This window comes from Bos grunniens, chromosome 16 (genome assembly GCF_055505025.1).
Source record: "Bos grunniens cultivar Pamir isolate PY7600 chromosome 16, Bosgru_T2T1.0, whole genome shotgun sequence".
NCBI classification, from domain to species: Eukaryota; Metazoa; Chordata; class Mammalia; order Artiodactyla; family Bovidae; genus Bos; species Bos grunniens.
Window position 1 is genome coordinate 29,031,453 of NC_141180.1, and position 18,069 is coordinate 29,049,521.

Genomic DNA, 18,069 nt, shown 5'->3' on the forward strand with positions numbered 1-18,069 from the left:
GCATGCGAGCGCTTAGTTGCATCATGGGGGATTTATTTCCCTGACCAGGGATCAAACCCAAGACTCCTGCACTGGATGCATGGAGTCTTAGCCACCAGACCACCAGAGAAGTCAGCGTATCAACTCATTTAATCCTCACAGTCAGCCCATGGCAGTGGGGCGGTCTTTCTCAGATAAGAACAGACCCAGAAAGTTTTCAAGAGACACAGGCAAATGGAGCAGCTCCAGCTCATTCAGTCCACAGCCCATGTCCCTACCCATCTACTCACCCTGCCTGCCAAGTTCACTCGAGGATATGCCCCAGGAGTGGCACCAAGGCCACAGGAATTCTGCACTAATGCACCCGGGAGCCCCGCCAAGACTCCCTCACACTCAGAGACACTCCAAGCCTCCTCCATTACAGACTGGGACGGTGGGGTGAGGAGGAACAAGCTGGGGTGCCCCCTATAAGAGGACTTTGAACAGATTAGGCTCCCCCTGGGTCTCAGTCTCCCCATCTGGTCAATGTGGGCTAAGGTCTCAAGGTCTTCCCTTTGGTTTCGAGGTAGGGTGTCCCCTTTCCCAGGTACAATGTGGTGAGGGTGGGGCGGGCAGGATTTTGAGATGATGCTGTACATCGCTGCCCCCAGGTGGACGTAGGTGGTACTACAGCAGCCTAATGCCCTATGCCTCTGGCTTCCTGCTTGGAGAAGGCTTCTTCGTCCTTGAAGTGTTATTTCCTGAGAAAGGCCACCCCACGTGCCACCTGTAGCCCGAGATGCCATTAACACTGCATGTTGGGTGAAGCATTGTCCTCAATTGCCTTCCCAAGGGAAGAATATCAGAAGCCCTGACATCCTAGCAACATGGTCTCAGAGCTGAGAGGATACAGACAGGCAAGGGCATTCAAGCCCCAGAGCCCTGGCCCAGGTGGCCCGGTAATGGAAATGGGCCTCGAGCCCACAGAATGTGAGATACATGGGCTGCTGGTCCCACGCCAGGCCCTCCACCATCAGATGCAGCTGGGAAGGGCCCTAGCCTCAGCCACCATGAGAACCCTCTCTCCCAGCCTGGGCAGGGGGCACGAGAGGAATAAGGAGTCCTGAAGGGATTAAGGGACCAAGAGTGGGGAAGGGAGATGGCTCCTCAAACCCCAACCATGTCCTGGCCTCTCGGTAAGCCTCCCCACCACCGAGTCCCAGCCCCAGCACCAAACACCGAATCCCTCACTCAGCCCCCCAACTCCCTACTTTCACCTGGTTTTGAGGAGAAATGCTGTCAGCCCCAGGCCTGCCTGCTTAATGGGCCCCACCCAGGATGTAACAGCTGCCACCCGAGAGTCCTGTCCCACCAACTAAAAATAATGGGCCCCCATCCTGGCACCTGCCCTGTTTCTCAGGCTCTCACCAGCATCCTCATTGACTCCCAACCTTGGCATCGCTTCTCCTAACGTTCCCCACACTCCCAAGCCCAGCCTCTGCCAAGTCACTCCTGGTTATTTTTCCAGCACAGTCTGGCCCTGAGTGTCTGGCTGACATTAAGTGCCCTCATCCTGGAAGGCCCCACTCCAGGCCCTGGAATACACAAGGGTCAGCAGGATAGGGTGGGATTACAGCATCCTCATAGCCTCAAGTCCTCAAGTTCATTTGGGGTTTTTTTGTTGTTGTTAGTTTTAATTTTAATTTTTTATCAAAGTATAGTTGATGCTGTATGGCTCAGGAAACTCAAACTGGGGCTCTATATCAACCTAGAGGGGTGGGATAGGGAGGCAGATGGGAAGGAGGTTCAAAAAGGAGGGGATATATGTATACCTATAGCTGATTCATGTTGAGGTTTGACAGAAAACAACAAAATTCTGTAAAGCAATTATCCTTCAATAAAAAATAAATTAATTTTTTTAAAAGGAAAAAAAAAGTATAGTTGATTTACATTGTTGCGCCAATCTCTGCTGTACAACAAGGAGACTCAGTTATACACATATAAGCATTCTTTTTTATATCTTCTTTTCCATTATGATTTATCACAGGAGACTGACTATAGCCCCCTGCGCTATAACAGAAGGGCCTTATTGTTTATCCATCCTCTATGTAAAGTTTACATCTGCCAATCCCAAAGTTCCAGTGCTTCCCTCTCCCGCCCCTTGGCAGCCATAAGTCTGTTCTCTATGTCTGTGAGTCTATTTCTCCTTAATAGATAGGTTTGTTGGTGCCATAGTTTAGATTCCACATATAAGTGATATCACAGGGTATTTGTCTTTCTACTTACTTCACTTAGTGTGAGCATCTTTAGTTGCATCCATGGTGCTGCATTAGCATTATTTCATTCTTTTTTATGGTTGAGTAGTATTCCATTGCATATATGTCTTCTTTATCCTTTCATCTGTCAATGGACATTTAGGCTGCTTCCATGTTTTGCCTACTGTGAATAATCCTGCTGGGAAAATAGAGCTGTGTGCATCTTTTTGAATCTTAAGTTCATTTTGGACATGGAATCTGAAGAAAAGAGACCCTTTCCCACCTGTGCCCATCAAGCTCCCCCCGCCCAGGATCAATGCGCTCTCGTTCAGGGCTCCCAGACCTTGGCCCAGAATGTTCAAAAAAACATTTATCACCTTGCCCAGCGGGGAGCTCCAGCGGAGCTGAACAGGGTCTTATCTTCTTTGTGGCCCCAGCCCTAGCACAGAGTCTACACACAGGAGCTGCTCAGCTAGTGCGGGAGGAATGGAGGAATGAATGGCTTCTGTGTACCTACTAAGTCAGTGCCTCACAGTCTGGGCAGGCAAGATGCACAGCTTTAAGTTAATCCAACTCCAAGCCTTCTGCCTTCCAATCGCAGCAATCCACTCCCCAGAGCACCTCTCTGCAGATATTCACCAGCCCTCCTGGGGCTGTTTCTTCATCTTGGTGGTCAGAAGACCAGGTCAGCCAGCCAGGTGTCACCACCAGAACTTTAGGCATTTTGAGCCCCTGGAGTGATGGCGTCCTCTGGCCAGTGGTTTTCCCTGCATCAGGACCAGGTCAGGAGGGGCTGGCACTAGCCATGCACACTAGCCATGCACACTAATCGTGCACCAGAGGCATCTCCCACCTCTGCCCAGTTGCTCCCAGTGAAAGAGCATGGTTGAATAATGCCCAACATGACCAGTAGGCCCAGCTCAGAAAACAACTTCCAAACAGCGCATGGAGGAGTTCAAAGCAGACAAAGAGAAGTAAGGCCTCGAGGCAAATGAAGTAAACCAACTCTCCGAGGTCAAGGCTGAACCCAAACTGCCGAGGCTCCAGGTGGAATTTGGGGGCATCCAGAGTAGCACTCTGGAGAAGGCAATGGCACCCTACTCCAGTACTTTTGCCTGGAAAACCCCGTGGATGGAGGAGCCTGGTGGGCTGCAGTCCATGGGGTCGCTAGAGTCGGACACGACTGAGTGACTTCACTTTCACTTTTCACTTTCATGCATTGGAGAAGGAAATGGCAACCCACTCCAGTGTTCTTGCCTGGAAAATCCCAGGGACGGGGAAGCCTGGTGGGCTGCCGTCTGTGGGGTCTCACAGAGTCAGACACGACTGAAGCAACTTAGCAGCAGCAGCAGCAACAGAGTAGCACTCAACCTTTACATCTAAATCATGGAATCTAAGATTTGAAAAGAGCCCGAGAGTTGATCTGATCCTACATGCCCATTTTAAAGAACAGGAGACTGAAGGCCTTGCAGGGAGACAACTAAGCTGGCTCCAAGTAGGAATTTGGCCAACCAAAACCTTCCAGGGTATGCCAAGGCCTCAGCCTCCACCCACAGCCTGGGTGGAAGAAGGTGCTGCAGAGCAGGGAGAACCCCAAGATCCGACAGATTTAGTTGAATGAGGGAGAAAGAAAAAGACAGGAAGCAAACAAGAGCTACAGTGACAGAGAAGGAAGTGGTGCATCATAGCAGTTTTGGGCCGTAGGCTGACATTTGAAAGGCTGACTTCAGACCCTGTTGTTGTTCAGCTGTGTGACCCTGGATGGTCATTGACCCTCTGAGTCTCAGCTTTGTCATGTTTAATCAGCGGACAAGAGTGTCTACTGCGTGTTGTTGGGAGAATTAAGGGACTGCAAGAGTTACTGAGCATGGCAACCAGCAAATAGTAGGTGCCTAGTAAACGACAACTAAAAAGAATGAGTCAGGCCAAGTAGTGTGATGGGGCCCCCAAACGTGCAAATGCAAGAGTTTGCTCTGTCTGGATATTTGGGAAATCCATGCCTCCAAGCCAGCTCCATCTCCGCCCAAATTAAACAGTAACCACCCAAGGTCAGGGAAAAGGCCTTGGCAGAACAGGTTTCTTCCAAGTGGTGGCTCGGCCTTGATGAGGTGGGCCCACCCCCCACCTGCCTATAAGTGCTGCCCTGGCCACCGCGACATTCACCTGATTCTGAGCATTCACAACATGTTGGGCATCACGGTCTTCACCACGTTCCTGGCCTACGGTAAGCTGAGGCTCCATGACCAGCTGCAGCTATCAGGCTGTGAGCTCGGACAAGGATGGAGGCAAGGGCCCTCTGCTCTCCAGGGCTTTGGGAAAGGATCTTTGGGGTCCAGTGTGGGTCCAGTTACTACTGATCAGCTGTGTCAAATGAGCTACTTGCCCGCTGGGCAACTCTGCTTCTGTATCTGCGAAACAGGGCTGATGATCTAACCTCCCCAGGGTGAGGATGAGCGGTGAGGCGCAGAAAGATGTAGCATCAACCTGGGGGAACAGAAGATGCCTCATCCCTAGGGACCCTGGGGACCATCAGGGGGTCTGGGCTTCCCAGCTTGCTCAGTGGTAAAGAACCCGCCTGCCAATGCAGGAGATGCAGGTCCCATCCCTGGGTTGGGAAGAGCCCCTGGAAAAGGAAATGGCAACCCATTCCAGTATTCCTGCCTAGGAAAGCCCATGGACAGAGAAGCCAGGTAGGCTACAGTCCACGGGGTTGCAAAAGAGTTGGACACGATTTAGCAATTAAACAATTTCGGGGCCTACCTTTCCTGGGATCAGCATCTCTCCTTTGGGGATTCTGTGTTGGCACAGAGGGTGGCAGCTTCCCGTGTTGGCAGCCTTCTCCCAGATTGGGAGTCAAGGCACTTGACTCGAATGTCACTCTCTCTCAGCAGGACCTAAACAAGCCATATCACCTCTCTAAAGCTCACTGGCACTTTTAGCAAATAAGAGCACTTCGTTAAGAGTCCTCCAGTTGATAACAACAGTAGTAATAATAACAATAGCTGCTTCTGTGTATTGCATGCTTACTCTGTGCCAAGCGCTCTGCTAAGCCCTTGACATTCAGGAGCTAATTTGATTCTCCATCAACCTTGAGAGGCAGGGTCTATTAATATAGACCCATTTTACAGATGAGGACCCTGAAGCACAGTGAAGTTCAATATCTTCTTCAAGATCCCATGGCTGGTTAGTGGTGGAGGCAGAATTTGAGTCCAAGTATGCCTAGCACTTGCCCTTGACCGTTCCACAGCTAGGACAGTCTGGAATTCTGTGGGTTCCATGTTCACACATCCCCACCATGCTGTGGCTTCAAAAGGGACAGCAGGGTAAGGATGAAGAACACAGGTGTACCTGGGCACTCACACCAAGCCAGCCTACCTGGGTGTTTCCTTCACTCTATACCAGATCTTTTGCTCAACTCTTCATATGCATCATTTAGTTCTCAGGACAAACTTACCAGGTTAGTGCTATTCTACCCATTTCACAGAAAGGGAAGTTGAGGCCCAGCAAACTCAATGGCTTCCCCAAAGTCTAACAGGAAAATTCAAACCCAAGTCTGCCTAGTCCCTAAAGGTGTGCTCTTTCCACCTGTCCCTTCCTCAACGAGATACCACCCACACTGACCTGAGCTCTCTCTCTCCTGTCTCCCCCAGCCTCCAGCTGCGGGGCCCCCATCTTCCAGCCCAACCTATCAGCCCGCGTGGTGGGAGGAGAGGACGCCATTCCCCACAGCTGGCCCTGGCAGGTAAGCTCACTGCAGTGGGCTTGGGAGGCAGGGTGGAGAGGGGCGTGGGCAGTGGGCCCCTGAGTGGGCAGTGGGCCCCTGAGGGCTGACACAGCATCCTTCCACATCCCCCCCTCCCCAGATCTCCCTCCAGTACCTCAGGGATAACACGTGGAGGCACACCTGTGGCGGCACCCTGATCACCCCCAACCACGTGCTCACAGCTGCCCACTGCATCAGGTGAGCCGGAAGTCACCCAGACACGCCGCACGCCGCCCTTCCCGGGCACACACTCCAGACACCGGGACAAGCAGGCTACACGTACCCAGTAACTCAGTTGTCCATTTATTCATTCAGTGAGTATTTAGTGAGCGCCTACTATGTGCCAGGGAACGTGGCAGTGAAAACGCAGTTTGTGCTCTCAGGGAGCTTATTACATTCTAGTGGAAGACAGTGACAGGCCATCCAACAAGTAAACATGTAGCAAAATAAGTGGGAGTGAAGGAAAACAAAGAAGCAGGAAGAGGATAAGAAGTATGAGGGGCTCTATTTTAAATGACATGACCCGGGGAAGAGATCTCTGAAAAGGGCATGCTTGAGCCAAGATCTGAAGAAAATAAGGGAAGAAATCTTTGGTCTGGAAGTAAGGTGTCACAGGTGGAGGGAAGAGCCGATGCAAAGGTCCAGAGGAAGGAGTCCATTTGGTATGTTTGAGAAATTAAGTGGAAGCCAGTGTGGCAGGAGCGGATTGTGTGAGGGGAGAGGAGGAGGTGGCTAGAGAGGAATGCTGCTGCTGCTGCTGCTAAGTCACTTCAGTCGTGTCCGACTCTGTGCGACCCCATAGACGGCAGCCCACCAGGCTCCCCCGTCCCCGGGATTCTCCAGGCAAGAACACTGGAGTGGGTTGCCATTGCCTTCTCCATTGTGTGAAAGTGAAAATTGAAAGTGAAGTCGCTCAGTCACGTCCGACTTGTAGCGACCCCATGGACTGCAGCCTACCAGGCTCCTCCATCCATGGGATTTTCTAGGCAAGAGTACTGGAGTGGCTTGTCATTGCCTTCTCCGATAGAGAAGAATACAGGTGAGATGATGCAGGCCAGCAGCAGTGTGGACTAGTTCATCCTCACAACATCCCTGGCAGGTGTTTTAAGATTATCTCCACCTTACAGGAGAGGAATTGAGGCCCAAGCCTGCCCACCCAGCAGTCAGAACGGACTTGACTCCAAGACCATGGTCCTTACCCCGTGCCCTAGGAAGGGTCAATGGGGTGAACCATGCCTTCCCCCAAATGAGTCCCACAGTGACCCCGAAGCTGCATCACCAGAGCCCCAACTTCCCTCTCTACCCTGCCAACCAGTGGGGGCAGGACCCTGACTTGGCCCCCTTGCTCTGTCCAGCAACACCCTGACCTACCGCGTGGCCCTGGGGAAGAACAACCTGGAGGTGGAGGACGAGGCAGGCTCCCTCTACGTGGGTGTGGACACCATCTTTGTCCATGAAAAGTGGAACTCCTTCCTAGTTCGGTGAGTACCCAGATAGCCATCACACAGCCCCTAGGGGCAGCTCAGAAGAAGAGGGGGTCCCTGAGATGGAGACAGAACCTGTCCCTGAGCCCCATCCTCACCCTGAACAGCCCACAGATGATGACTTTACACAAAATAGCAAAATGCTAAGAGGAGACGGACACCCCTCCCATTCCCATCATTGACCAAGGGGCTCCAGAAAGTACACATGGAATAAGAATCCCGGGGCCCCCATGGTATGTTACCTGAAGTGTCAGCCAGGGGATGAGCCAGCACTCCCCATTATTGATGCTTACTGCGCGCCTGCCCGCATTGCAATAAGCACTTTACATGCCATCTCTTATTTAATCCTCACAACAGCCCAAGACAAGAACGCGAGGATCAGAGAGGTTAAGGAATGTGTCTCAGATCACACAGCCCACTAAGTGGCAGAACCACAAGTCAAACCAAGTCTACCTAGGGTTGTCCACTTTCATTCGGGTGACACGGAAACATTAAAAATGGAATCTGCAAGTATTTTTACAGTCATAATTCCGAATTTGCTTTAGCTTAATTTCGGTTGATGCGGTGGTTCAATGACAGTGGCTCAGAAGGCTTCTGCTCTTGTCACTTCTCTGTTAAGGCTGTCGTGATGTGAAGACACAGGTAGGGGAAGAAGCTCCACGTACAGGGGCAGGCGATGGAACTAGAAAGCAGATCATTCGTTCCCCAGCATCTCTGTCCACCAGTAAAACCCGGCAGTCCGGGATGTGTGACCCCTGGTCACCCTTGGCCTGACTCCCAGCTCCCAGGCCAGGCCTCTTGGCATTTGCTTGGTGCACCAGGCCCTCCTGTGATTCACCACCTCCACTTTGGATTCCAGCAATGACATTGCCCTTATCAAGCTGGCAGAGACCGTGGAATTGAGTGACACAATCCAAGTGGCCTGCCTGCCAGAGGAGGGCTCCTTGCTGCCTCAGGACTACCCCTGCTTCGTCACTGGCTGGGGCCGTCTCTACAGTGAGTATAGCCCCTGGCACATCACGAGCGCCTTCCTGGAGGAAGCAGCTCCCACAGTAAGCATGCCACCCACATTTGCCCACCAGTTTCCTTCCTGCCTTAACATTTTTGCATCTTCTTAAACTGTGTAATGATGGCTAATATTTATTAAGCACATGCCATGTGACAGACACGCCAAGTGCATATAAGGGATGCTATAAGGATTAAATGGACTAAAATTTGTCAAGGACTTAGAGCAAGGCTGGACATCTACTAAATGCCTTGTAAATGACTATTGAATCAATGAAACTAACCATTTTGGCATAGGAGATTAGATCATATACCAAGTATATTCCAGTGAATGGAATTCTCAAGTAAATTCTAGCTGAATTTAAAGGTTAAATGCAAATAAATGAACCTACAGAAGACTTAGAGGAAAATGGAGATCAGTACTTGGAAAATTTGGGGCTGAGAAAAATCTTTTAACATGTGACTCCAAAGGTAGAGAACTACAAGGAAACCATTGGCAATTAAAATCCCAGAACATAAATTAAAGATAAATGGTAGTTATTTCTTGAGGGTTTTCTATGGGTTGGTTTTACCTTTCCGACCCTTTGAAGGGTGTCTAACCCAGTTTGGGACCATTAGCTCAGAGTCTTGCCTCTCAATAAAAGGCATGTGAGTATGTCCCTTAAAGTCTTGCCAGAACTTGCCTGGCCTGGCCCAGCCCCATGTAGCCCTCTGCTCCCTGAAGGCCTGGGGCCAGGGCTTCCTGGGCTGCCTACCCAGTCACCACCCATTCTCTCTCCAGCCAACGGCCCCATTGCCGCCGAGCTGCAGCAGGGCCTGCAGCCCGTGGTGGATTATGCCACGTGCTCCCGGAGAGACTGGTGGGGCACCACGGTGAAGGAGACCATGGTCTGTGCCGGGGGCGATGGAGTCATCTCAGCCTGCAACGTGAGTGTCCAGACTCTGCACCCCAGCCCTAACGCAGAGGGCCAAGTGCTAGAGGCAGGGATGAGAGCAAAGGAGTGAGAAGTGGGGAGACCCCATGAGGAACCCTCTCCCTGGGGGGAGACTGAGTCCCAGTTGGGCTCAGGAGACTTAGGAAAAACTTGTCACTGTCCCCCTTCCCCTCCCCCACCAGCACTACCGCCAGAGCTTGAAAGCTGAATGTCAGTCTCTGGATCCAAGTCCCAGTCCCACCCCTTCATAGTTGCATAACCTTGGGCAGGCTGTTCAACCTCTCTGAACCTCAGTTTCCCCACTATAAAACGGAGCGACAGTAAGCACAGAGCTGCTGTGAGGACTAAATGAGTCTGACGCATGTAGAAGAGACTTCATTCAAGTCTGGGCACACGTTCCGACATACCATCAACTCCATTGGTCCAGGGAGACAGAGGACTCAGGGAATCTGACACAGAAGCAAGAAGCACCCAGGGAAATCAGAGACTGTCCCATTTTTAAACACAGGACTCTTTCCCCATTTCCACTTTCCTCACTTTCCAGGGTCCCCTACACAACTCCCAGCATCTTCACCTCTCTGGACAGCTCAGACTCAGGCATGGGACACTGAGGCACAGAGAGAGTTCTCATCATCCCAAGATCACACAGCAAACCAAGACTTAATCTGATACTTTAGGGCTCCCCTAGGATAAAGGTCAATGGCACCCCACTCCAGTAATCTTGCTTGGAAAATCCCATGGATGGAGGAGCCTGTTAGGCTGCAGTCCATGGGGTCGCTAAGAGTCGGACACGACTGAGCGACTTCACTTTCACTTTTCACTTTCATGCATTGGAGAAGGAAATGGCAACCCACTCCAGTGTTCTTGCCTGGAGAATCCCGGGGACGGGGGAGCCTGGTGGGCTACCATCTATGGGGTCGCACAGAGTCGGACACGACTGAAGTGACTTAGCATATAGCATTAGCATAGGATAAAGGTCAAGTCACTCCCAAACCATATCTTCTCTGCCTCCCTCACTATGGACAAGCTGAGGCCAAAACAGGAGGTAACAAGGCAGAGAGGCCAACTCCATGCCCCACTCTGACCCGCCCCTGTGGCCCAAGCCTCCCTCTGACGCCCACCTCATCTGGTGCAGGGGGACTCGGGCGGCCCCCTGAACTGCCAAGCTGAGAACGGCAACTGGGATGTGCGAGGCATCGTCAGCTTCGGCTCCGGGCTGAGCTGCAACACCTTCAAGAAGCCAACGGTCTTCACCCGTGTGTCTGCATACATCGACTGGATCAACCAGGTGGGTGCCCCTCCCAGGCCTCCTTCCTCACTGCCCACCCCTCACTTGCCTTTCCTTCAGTTGTTCCTCTACTCATTCCTTCACTCATTCATTCATTCACCTGCTCAAGAAGTATTGATTGAGTGTTTGCTGCACGCAGCCTTGAGTCAGGTGCAGTAAAGGAAATGGCCATTGACTCCTCAACCCTTTAATCCATTTGCTTCAGCAAACACTTCTGTCCCAACCCTAGGCTCCCCACCAGGGCTCCCAAAGGTGAACTATGGCCCCCACACAGGAGAGGCGGTGGCATGGATGACCATCTGTCTTTTGAGGAGGGACAGGGGGTCACTTTGGGAGCAGGCAGTGTCCTGAGCCCACTTGCATGGTGGTGGGAAGTGCTGAAGGGGCCAACCCTGGGGGCAGAGGCAAGCCTGGCTCATTAAGGCCTGGTACTACCTGCTGTGCCCCCTTGTTCCTTCCCTCCCGGCGAGACTCATGCCGCCCTGAGTCCCTCACTGTTCTCTGCTTCTCCAGAAACTGCAGCTGTGATTCATCCCCAGGAGCCCAGGCCACAAATCCCAACAACCACAATAAACCTCTCTCCCCCTCAAGCTGCCTGCTTTCTTTTTTTCTTTAATTTATTTATTTGGCTGCACTGGGTCTTAATTACAGCACTGAACTCTTAGTTGCAGAATGTGGGGTCTAGTTCCCTGACCAGGGATTGAACCTGGGCCCCCTGCGTTGGAAGCTCGGATTCTTAGCTCCTGGACCACCAAGGAAGTCCCCTGCCTTCATTCTTGATTCTCGTGTCCCCTGCGGGTTCGGAAGCTCTCTGGGAGCTGCCCCTTCCACACCAAGGATGCAAAGAGAGGCCCCCTCATTCAGGCTGGTTTGGCCTTGAGGGGGAGCTGTTGGAGGTGCTGGGGGAGGAGGCAATCCCAGGAGGCTACCCGGTACCTGAGGGGACGTGAGTTAAGGACACACCAGAGATTTGCCGCCCACCCCCCCTCCTCACACACACACACACATCTCATAACACCACACCCTGGTCAAACAGCAATGGCTTCCACAGTAGTCACAGCAGGTCAGAGGTGGGCAAGCTTGCACTGCACTAGACAGGCAGGGAAACTGAGGCCCAGAAAGGAAAAAGTTGAGCCTAGTCACAGGAAGAAACGACCAGTAATGCACAAATAAGAGGCTCAGTTCAGGCTCCTCTTGTCCTGAGGCCGCCTGGAGGGCACATGGAGCCAGAAAGGTGAGGGACCCAGTGTCCAGTAAGGTGGATCCAAGTGGGGCCCCTGATCCCTGACCACAGTGTCCCTAGTTTAGGGCACTCCTGAGGATCGCCAAGGCTCCTAGTCCAGGGCTGATCTAGGAGGGAGCTGCCCCCACCTCTGCCTCTAAAGTCTTCCTAGGAAAACCCTCAACTAGGACCACCTCTGGTTGGTCAATGAGTTGCCCAGTTTCCCCATCAGACTTTGGTTCCTGGAGGTGGGGACCATGACCTCCCACAATGCCAAGCTCATTCTCAAAAAGTATTTACTCAACAAGCAATGGAGGCTACAAGAAGCCCAGCACCAACTCAGCCCTGGGAATCCAGGGAGAGTCCAAACAAGACCCCTGTTCTGCAGGAGACAGACCCATAAACAGATCATTGAGGTCACGGTATAAGTGTGAAGGTAGGAATACAGTCCAGGAGCACCGATAAGGGACACTTAAACCAGTGTCAGTTGGTGAGAGGAGTCCATGACAGCTTCCTAGAAGTGGTGATACCCCAGGCTGAGTCTTCACATTTGAACAGAACGTATCCAAGCACAGAAGATGTTGCTGGTTGCTTGACCCAAGGGCCCCCTGGTCCTGCTTGACCTCCTTCTTTTGAAGCTGTCTCTATATTGGAAGGTAGATGCGCTAAACATTAACACTATTTGTGCCCAAGTCCCTTACAATTATAATAATGAAGTAATAACTAACACATACTGAATACTTGCTATGTGCCAGGCACTGTTCTATAGGCTTTACATGTATTACCTCACTTAATCCCCAAAACAATCCTAAGATATAGTCTATTAATATCATCCCCATTTCACAGATGAAAAAACTGAGGCTAGAGATGTTTCATGACTTCCCAAGGTGATTTAACCAGAAGGTGATGGAGCTGGGATCCAGACTTTGTTAATCTGGCTCCAGAGCCCATGCTCTGGATCACCAAGCTCTACTGCCCTGTGATGAACATGAATGTGGATGTGATACCTAGAGCTAAAGCAGCCATTTTGTGGCCAAGAGAATTACAGCGATATGAGTTCATACATCATCAAGCCGCAGATCTGATGCCAGCAACCATTTTCTGAATATCAAGTTTTGTGGGAAAAAAATAAATCTGCATTTGTTTTAAACACTGCAGTCAGGTTTTCCATAACTTGCAGCTCAGAACACACCTAACTGATACTCTTAGGGATATCATAAGGGGTCACTACTTTCCTGGCTAAGGGAAGGGTATGAGCAAAGTCATGGTGACTGCTCAGGAGGATCTCGAGGCAGCAATTTCTGCTAGAGCATAAGGCATGGAACATGGATAGGGCGACCAATAGTTCTGGTACCATCCAAGAGCTTCACATACTCGACCTCATTTATACAATAATCTTGACAACCTTGATAATTATCCCCCTTTACAGATGAGGTAACTGAGGCTCAGAGGTGGTTTAAAAACTCACCAAAGGCCACACAGTTAGTAATGGGGCACCAGGACTTAAATTCAGGTGGTCTGACTCCAGAGTCTGTGTGACTAACAACCATGTTATTCTGCCATTAATCCCCAACTCTCAAGGATCCTCTCACACAGATTCCTCTAAAGGCCATACCAGGGAGGGGTGGAGGCTGTGGGTGTGCTGACAATCCTGAGCAAAACTGGCAATTTTGAACTCAAATAGAAACCTGAGGAGAGAGTTATTGCTCACAGATGTTCACAAAGGCCTTCACCAGCTGTATCAGCTACTTCCAGCATAATTAATAGTGCTTGATAACAACCAACCACAAACTTTCAGTAGCATCCAAAGACAGGTATTTATTGCTCACACACTTGGGTTCAGCTGGGAGTCAGTTAGGTGGCTTATTTTGGCTAACTGCCGATTTTGGCTGGAAACACTCACATGTCTAGGGGTCAAGTCTGGTTTTGACTGGGGAAGCTCAGCTCCACAGGGCTCTCTCTCATCCTCCTCCCAGGAGGCCATTGCAAAATTGCAAGGCAAAGGGCATGGATAAAGTGAGAGGTGAAGAATCAGAGCCATCCTGGAAGTCTCTCATACCCTCACACTAAGACACAAATTAATAGCATGAAATACGGCAGAGCAGAAAGGAGGATATTTATTGGCTAACAAGCAGTGACAGCAGCTGAGTCACCTAACCTCTCTGAGACTCAGTTTCCCCATCTGTAAAATGGGCACATCTTCCACCTCCCTTTGGAAGCCAACAGAAGCTTGTGACAGGCGGTGTCATTACTACTAATGACCTCATACCTGGACCCCCAGTGGCACATCTCCCCTCTCCCTTTTATTCCTTAGGAGGGGGAGCTTTATTCCTAGCAGGCCCTGGTGGTCAGTCCCCTAAAACTCACTCATCAAGCACATATCTGCAAATGTTCACATGGTGATAGGCCAGGGGGCATGTAATGGCAGAGAATAAGCACAGAGCATCTTCCCAAAGCACCGATTTCCTATGAAGATTGTGTGGGAAGAAAAAAAATGCACATTAAGATAAACCCAGCTGTGTGATGAAATAAGCTGCAAAATTCAGATCAAGCTTTCCAGCTGAAGAATGAAACTTCCGAGACATTTGCTGTTGTGACTGCCACATGCTAGACCCCAGATCATTAATCAGAACATCAGAGCCTGAAAAACAAATCTGTTTTGTAAATAAAGTTTTCCTGGAAAACAGCTATGCCTATTGGGCTGCTTTTTGCAATATAACAGCAGAATTGAATAGTTGTAACTGAGACCGTATGGCCAATAAGCCTAAAACATTTGCTGTCTGGTCATTTGTAGAAACAGGTTGCCAACCCCTGATCTCCTCAGATTCTTTGATGGTAAAGTTTGAATAATTCTGCGCTATTCTGATATCTGAGGTCAGCAGGTCTCAGGACTGAAGAGTGAACATTTTATTGCACATTGACAATTCTCAGTGTTCTAAGTGAATAAACCATTGTTTAACTCTAACAACAACCCTAAGAGCTGGATAAGATTTTTCTTGTTCTATTTCATAGGTGAAGAAACTGAGTTAGAGATGAAACTTGTTCTAGCTCAGGTCTTCTCAAATTTTAACAAACAGGAGAATCACCTAGGTATCTTGTTAAACTGCAGACGCTGGATCAGTAGGTGTGGATACATGAGTCTGCATTTCTAACCAGATCCTAAGCTATGCTGGTCCAAACCACTCTGTGAGCAGTCAGGATCCAAACCAGAGCCACTACCCAGAAGCACGGGGCTGCAAACCCAAGTCTCTAACCCCTGGGCACTGGATTTCTCAGAGGAACCCTTATAAGTGAGTCATAAATCTCATAAGAGTTCACATCTGCACCTCCATGGCCCCACTGAGACCTCAAGGACACAGCCCAGTTTAGAACTTCACAGATTGCCTGGTTGTCCATCAACATATAAATGGGGACTGAGCCCCAGTGGGAGGAAGTGGGCTATGAAACTCATCTGTTCTCCCAGCCTCTATTCCCTCTCCAGAAACCTGGATTACTATTTTGGTGCTGTCCCTCCCCCATACTTCCATCTGGAGCCTGGTGCCCAGATCCAGGGGTAGGACTTGTCCTTCAGGTCCTAAACCTGTCCAATCCACACTTGCATCCCCTCTCCCACCACAACCATTGGTTCAGAGATGGTCATGTGACCTGAGGCAGGTCCAATCAGAGAGAGTTGCAGGACTTCTGTGGGAACTACCAGGAAGCTCTCGCTCATTCCCTGATGGGTTTGAAGATGAGTGATGTGAGGCTACAGTAGCAAAATGGAGGGGATGGTTTTGCTCTCTAGAATACGTTCAACAATGAGTAGAGACACTTCTGGTTGTCACAACTTGGAGGAGGAGGGAAGAGACTACTGGCATCTAGTGGGTGGGAACCAGGACTGCTGCTAAATATCCTTCAAGGCACATGATTGTAGTTCACAGGATTCTGGGTCTCATAACAAAGAACCATCATCCAAAATGTCAATAGCGCCATAGTTGAGAAACCCTGGACCAGAGATTCTGTAACCCGCTTGTCCCCATAGGACAACCCGGAGCTCCTACAGGCCATGTAATGGAGCCTGAGAGTGGACTCTCACAGTGAAAAGCAGAGACAAAAGACAGAGATAACCTGAGTGCTGGGGACATCACCAGAGCCCTGGATCCAGCCATGCCTGAAATGAGCCCTGCTCCTGGGCTTTTCCACCTTGTGTCCCAGTGAATGATTCTTTGGCTTAAGCCTATTAGATGATGATTTTTGTCACTTCCAAACCCTCCCATAAATGTGATGAAATAGGCTGGGCATATGTCCTTCTCTGTGTTTCATTCATAAATAGCCCCAAGCCAGAGGACCTGTGTGACTTGCCCAAGGTCACACAGCAAGCCCATGGCATGTGCCAAACAAACCAGTATTTGTTCAGTGACCTCCTACAGGAAAATCTTATTTTTATAGTAAAATAAACACAGATACATGGAACAGAATGGCATATTCACATTAATTCAAGATAAAATAGGAAACTTCAGAAATAGTTTGTTGTTGTAGTGACTGCTAGACTACAAACAAGAGCCCAAACTGTTAAAGAAGTTAGGGATGGAGTTGGGACTAGAACCCAGGTATTCTGACATCTAGTGCAATGGGATTCTACACCCCAGGCTCCCTCACCCTCCTCATGATTCTTGGCCAATTAAAAATTTTTCTCATCCATATGACAATCCTGTAATCCAGGCCGGGATTGTTATTTAGGAAACTCAGGCCCAATGACTTGTCTGTCCAAACTATAACACTCAGTTCTGACTCAATGAGGACTTGAACTCAGGTCTTAACAGTTCAAGTCAAGTCCACTCTCTGCTCTGCTTTTCTTGCTGGGCAAAAGGTAGAATCTGTGGTCACAGGGCAGGTCTGTCTCACCAGAGCCTGGCCTTCCTAGAACTGTGCTCTGACCATAAGCGAGGAGAATGAAGTTTTAAGGCAGAGCAAGAACGTCCATCAGGAGCCCTCACTCCTTTTTTCCACCCATGCACCCTGCTACCCATCAAACACAGGGGCTTATTGCAGTGCTAGGAGGACATTTGAAATGCCACCTTCAGCATCCTCAAGTAAAGGAGCTTGGAAATCAGACCAGCCTATGTTGGAATCCCCCTTGTGCCACTTTAGAAGCTACGTGATCTTGAGCAAGTTCACTTTACCTCTCTGAACCTCAGCTTCTTCATTTGAAATATGGGACCTTTTGCTAGATTTCATAAGACTTAAGTTAGGTAAGACATGTGAATGCATCTGATATGTGTGTTGGGTGAGTGTCAGCCTCCTTTTCTAAGAAGTTCCTGCTTTGACCTCATTTGGAAGTTACTGGAGAAGTACAAACTGCTGTGGTCCTAGGAGGAGATGATAAATACTCTTGAGCCATCTCAATAAAGCCCTCTGCAGCTGCCCATTCTGGGGCTGCCCAACCCCACCTGTTCAGGTCTAGTTTGTGCTTCTCCCATGTAAGCACATTTTTCAAATCCTCACCACATCATTGCAAAACAGACTGGGCACGCATTTCTCCCCTTGTTTCATAGACAGGCAGGCTCCAGGCCTTGAGACTTCTGTGGTTTATCCTAGGCCACCCAGCAAGCCAAGGTATGGCCTAGAACAGGCTTCCTCAACCTCGGTGCCACTGACAATTGAGGGGGAATCGTTCCTCGTTGTAACAGGCTGTCCTGTGCCTTTGTGGGATATTTAGCAACATCTCTAGACTCTACCCACTAGATGCCAACAGTACCCCACTCCCAGCCGTGACAACCAAAAATGTCTCTGGACATTGCCAAATGTCCCCTTGGTGGATAATACCAGCACCATTGAGAATCACTGGCCTAGAACTGTTTGTTCAGCATGTAACCTAATGTTTTCTTTGAAAACACAACTCCAAGGGCCAAAATTTTTCTTCTTCTCATAACATATAACTTAATCTGTTGAAAGCAGATAGAGCCCATATTTCAACATTCACATTTGGCATCTTTTTCCAAGTATTTCCAGGGTGTCAATTAGGGAAAATGGAAAAAGAATATTGGACACATGCCATTTTTCCATTGGGCTTTGAGAAAATCCCCATCTTGAATTTTCCTAGTATATCTCTGTCCGATAAGCCCACTCATAAAACCAGGGCCTTAGCCAGGGCCACACAGGACTCCTTACGGACACACC

General features: G+C 49.9%; 1 protein-coding gene across 1 annotated transcript; it reads left to right on the forward strand.

Annotated features, from left to right (window-relative positions):
* Positions 1 to 3,293: 3,293 nt before the first annotated feature.
* Positions 3,294 to 11,278, forward strand: CTRC (chymotrypsin C). Its single transcript, XM_086342492.1, has 8 exons — positions 3,294 to 4,437; positions 5,864 to 5,955; positions 6,077 to 6,174; positions 7,332 to 7,457; positions 8,320 to 8,456; positions 9,247 to 9,392; positions 10,536 to 10,688; positions 11,202 to 11,278. The coding sequence occupies exons 1-8, from the start codon at positions 4,317 to 4,319 to the stop codon at positions 11,214 to 11,216; spliced, it is 888 nt and encodes a 295-aa protein (XP_086198618.1). The 5' UTR covers positions 3,294 to 4,316; the 3' UTR covers positions 11,217 to 11,278.
* The last annotated feature ends 6,791 nt before the right edge of the window (positions 11,279 to 18,069 follow it).

Coding starts and splice junctions, on each gene's coding strand:
- CTRC (XM_086342492.1), top strand. CDS start 4,317: ATGAGGTGGGCCCACCCCCCACCTGCCTATAAGTGCTGCCCTGGCCAC. Junction 5,956..6,076: donor CCCACAGCTGGCCCTGGCAG/GTAAGCTCACTG, acceptor CCCCCTCCCCAG/ATCTCCCTCCAGTACCTCAG. Junction 6,175..7,331: donor ACAGCTGCCCACTGCATCAG/GTGAGCCGGAAG, acceptor TGCTCTGTCCAG/CAACACCCTGACCTACCGCG.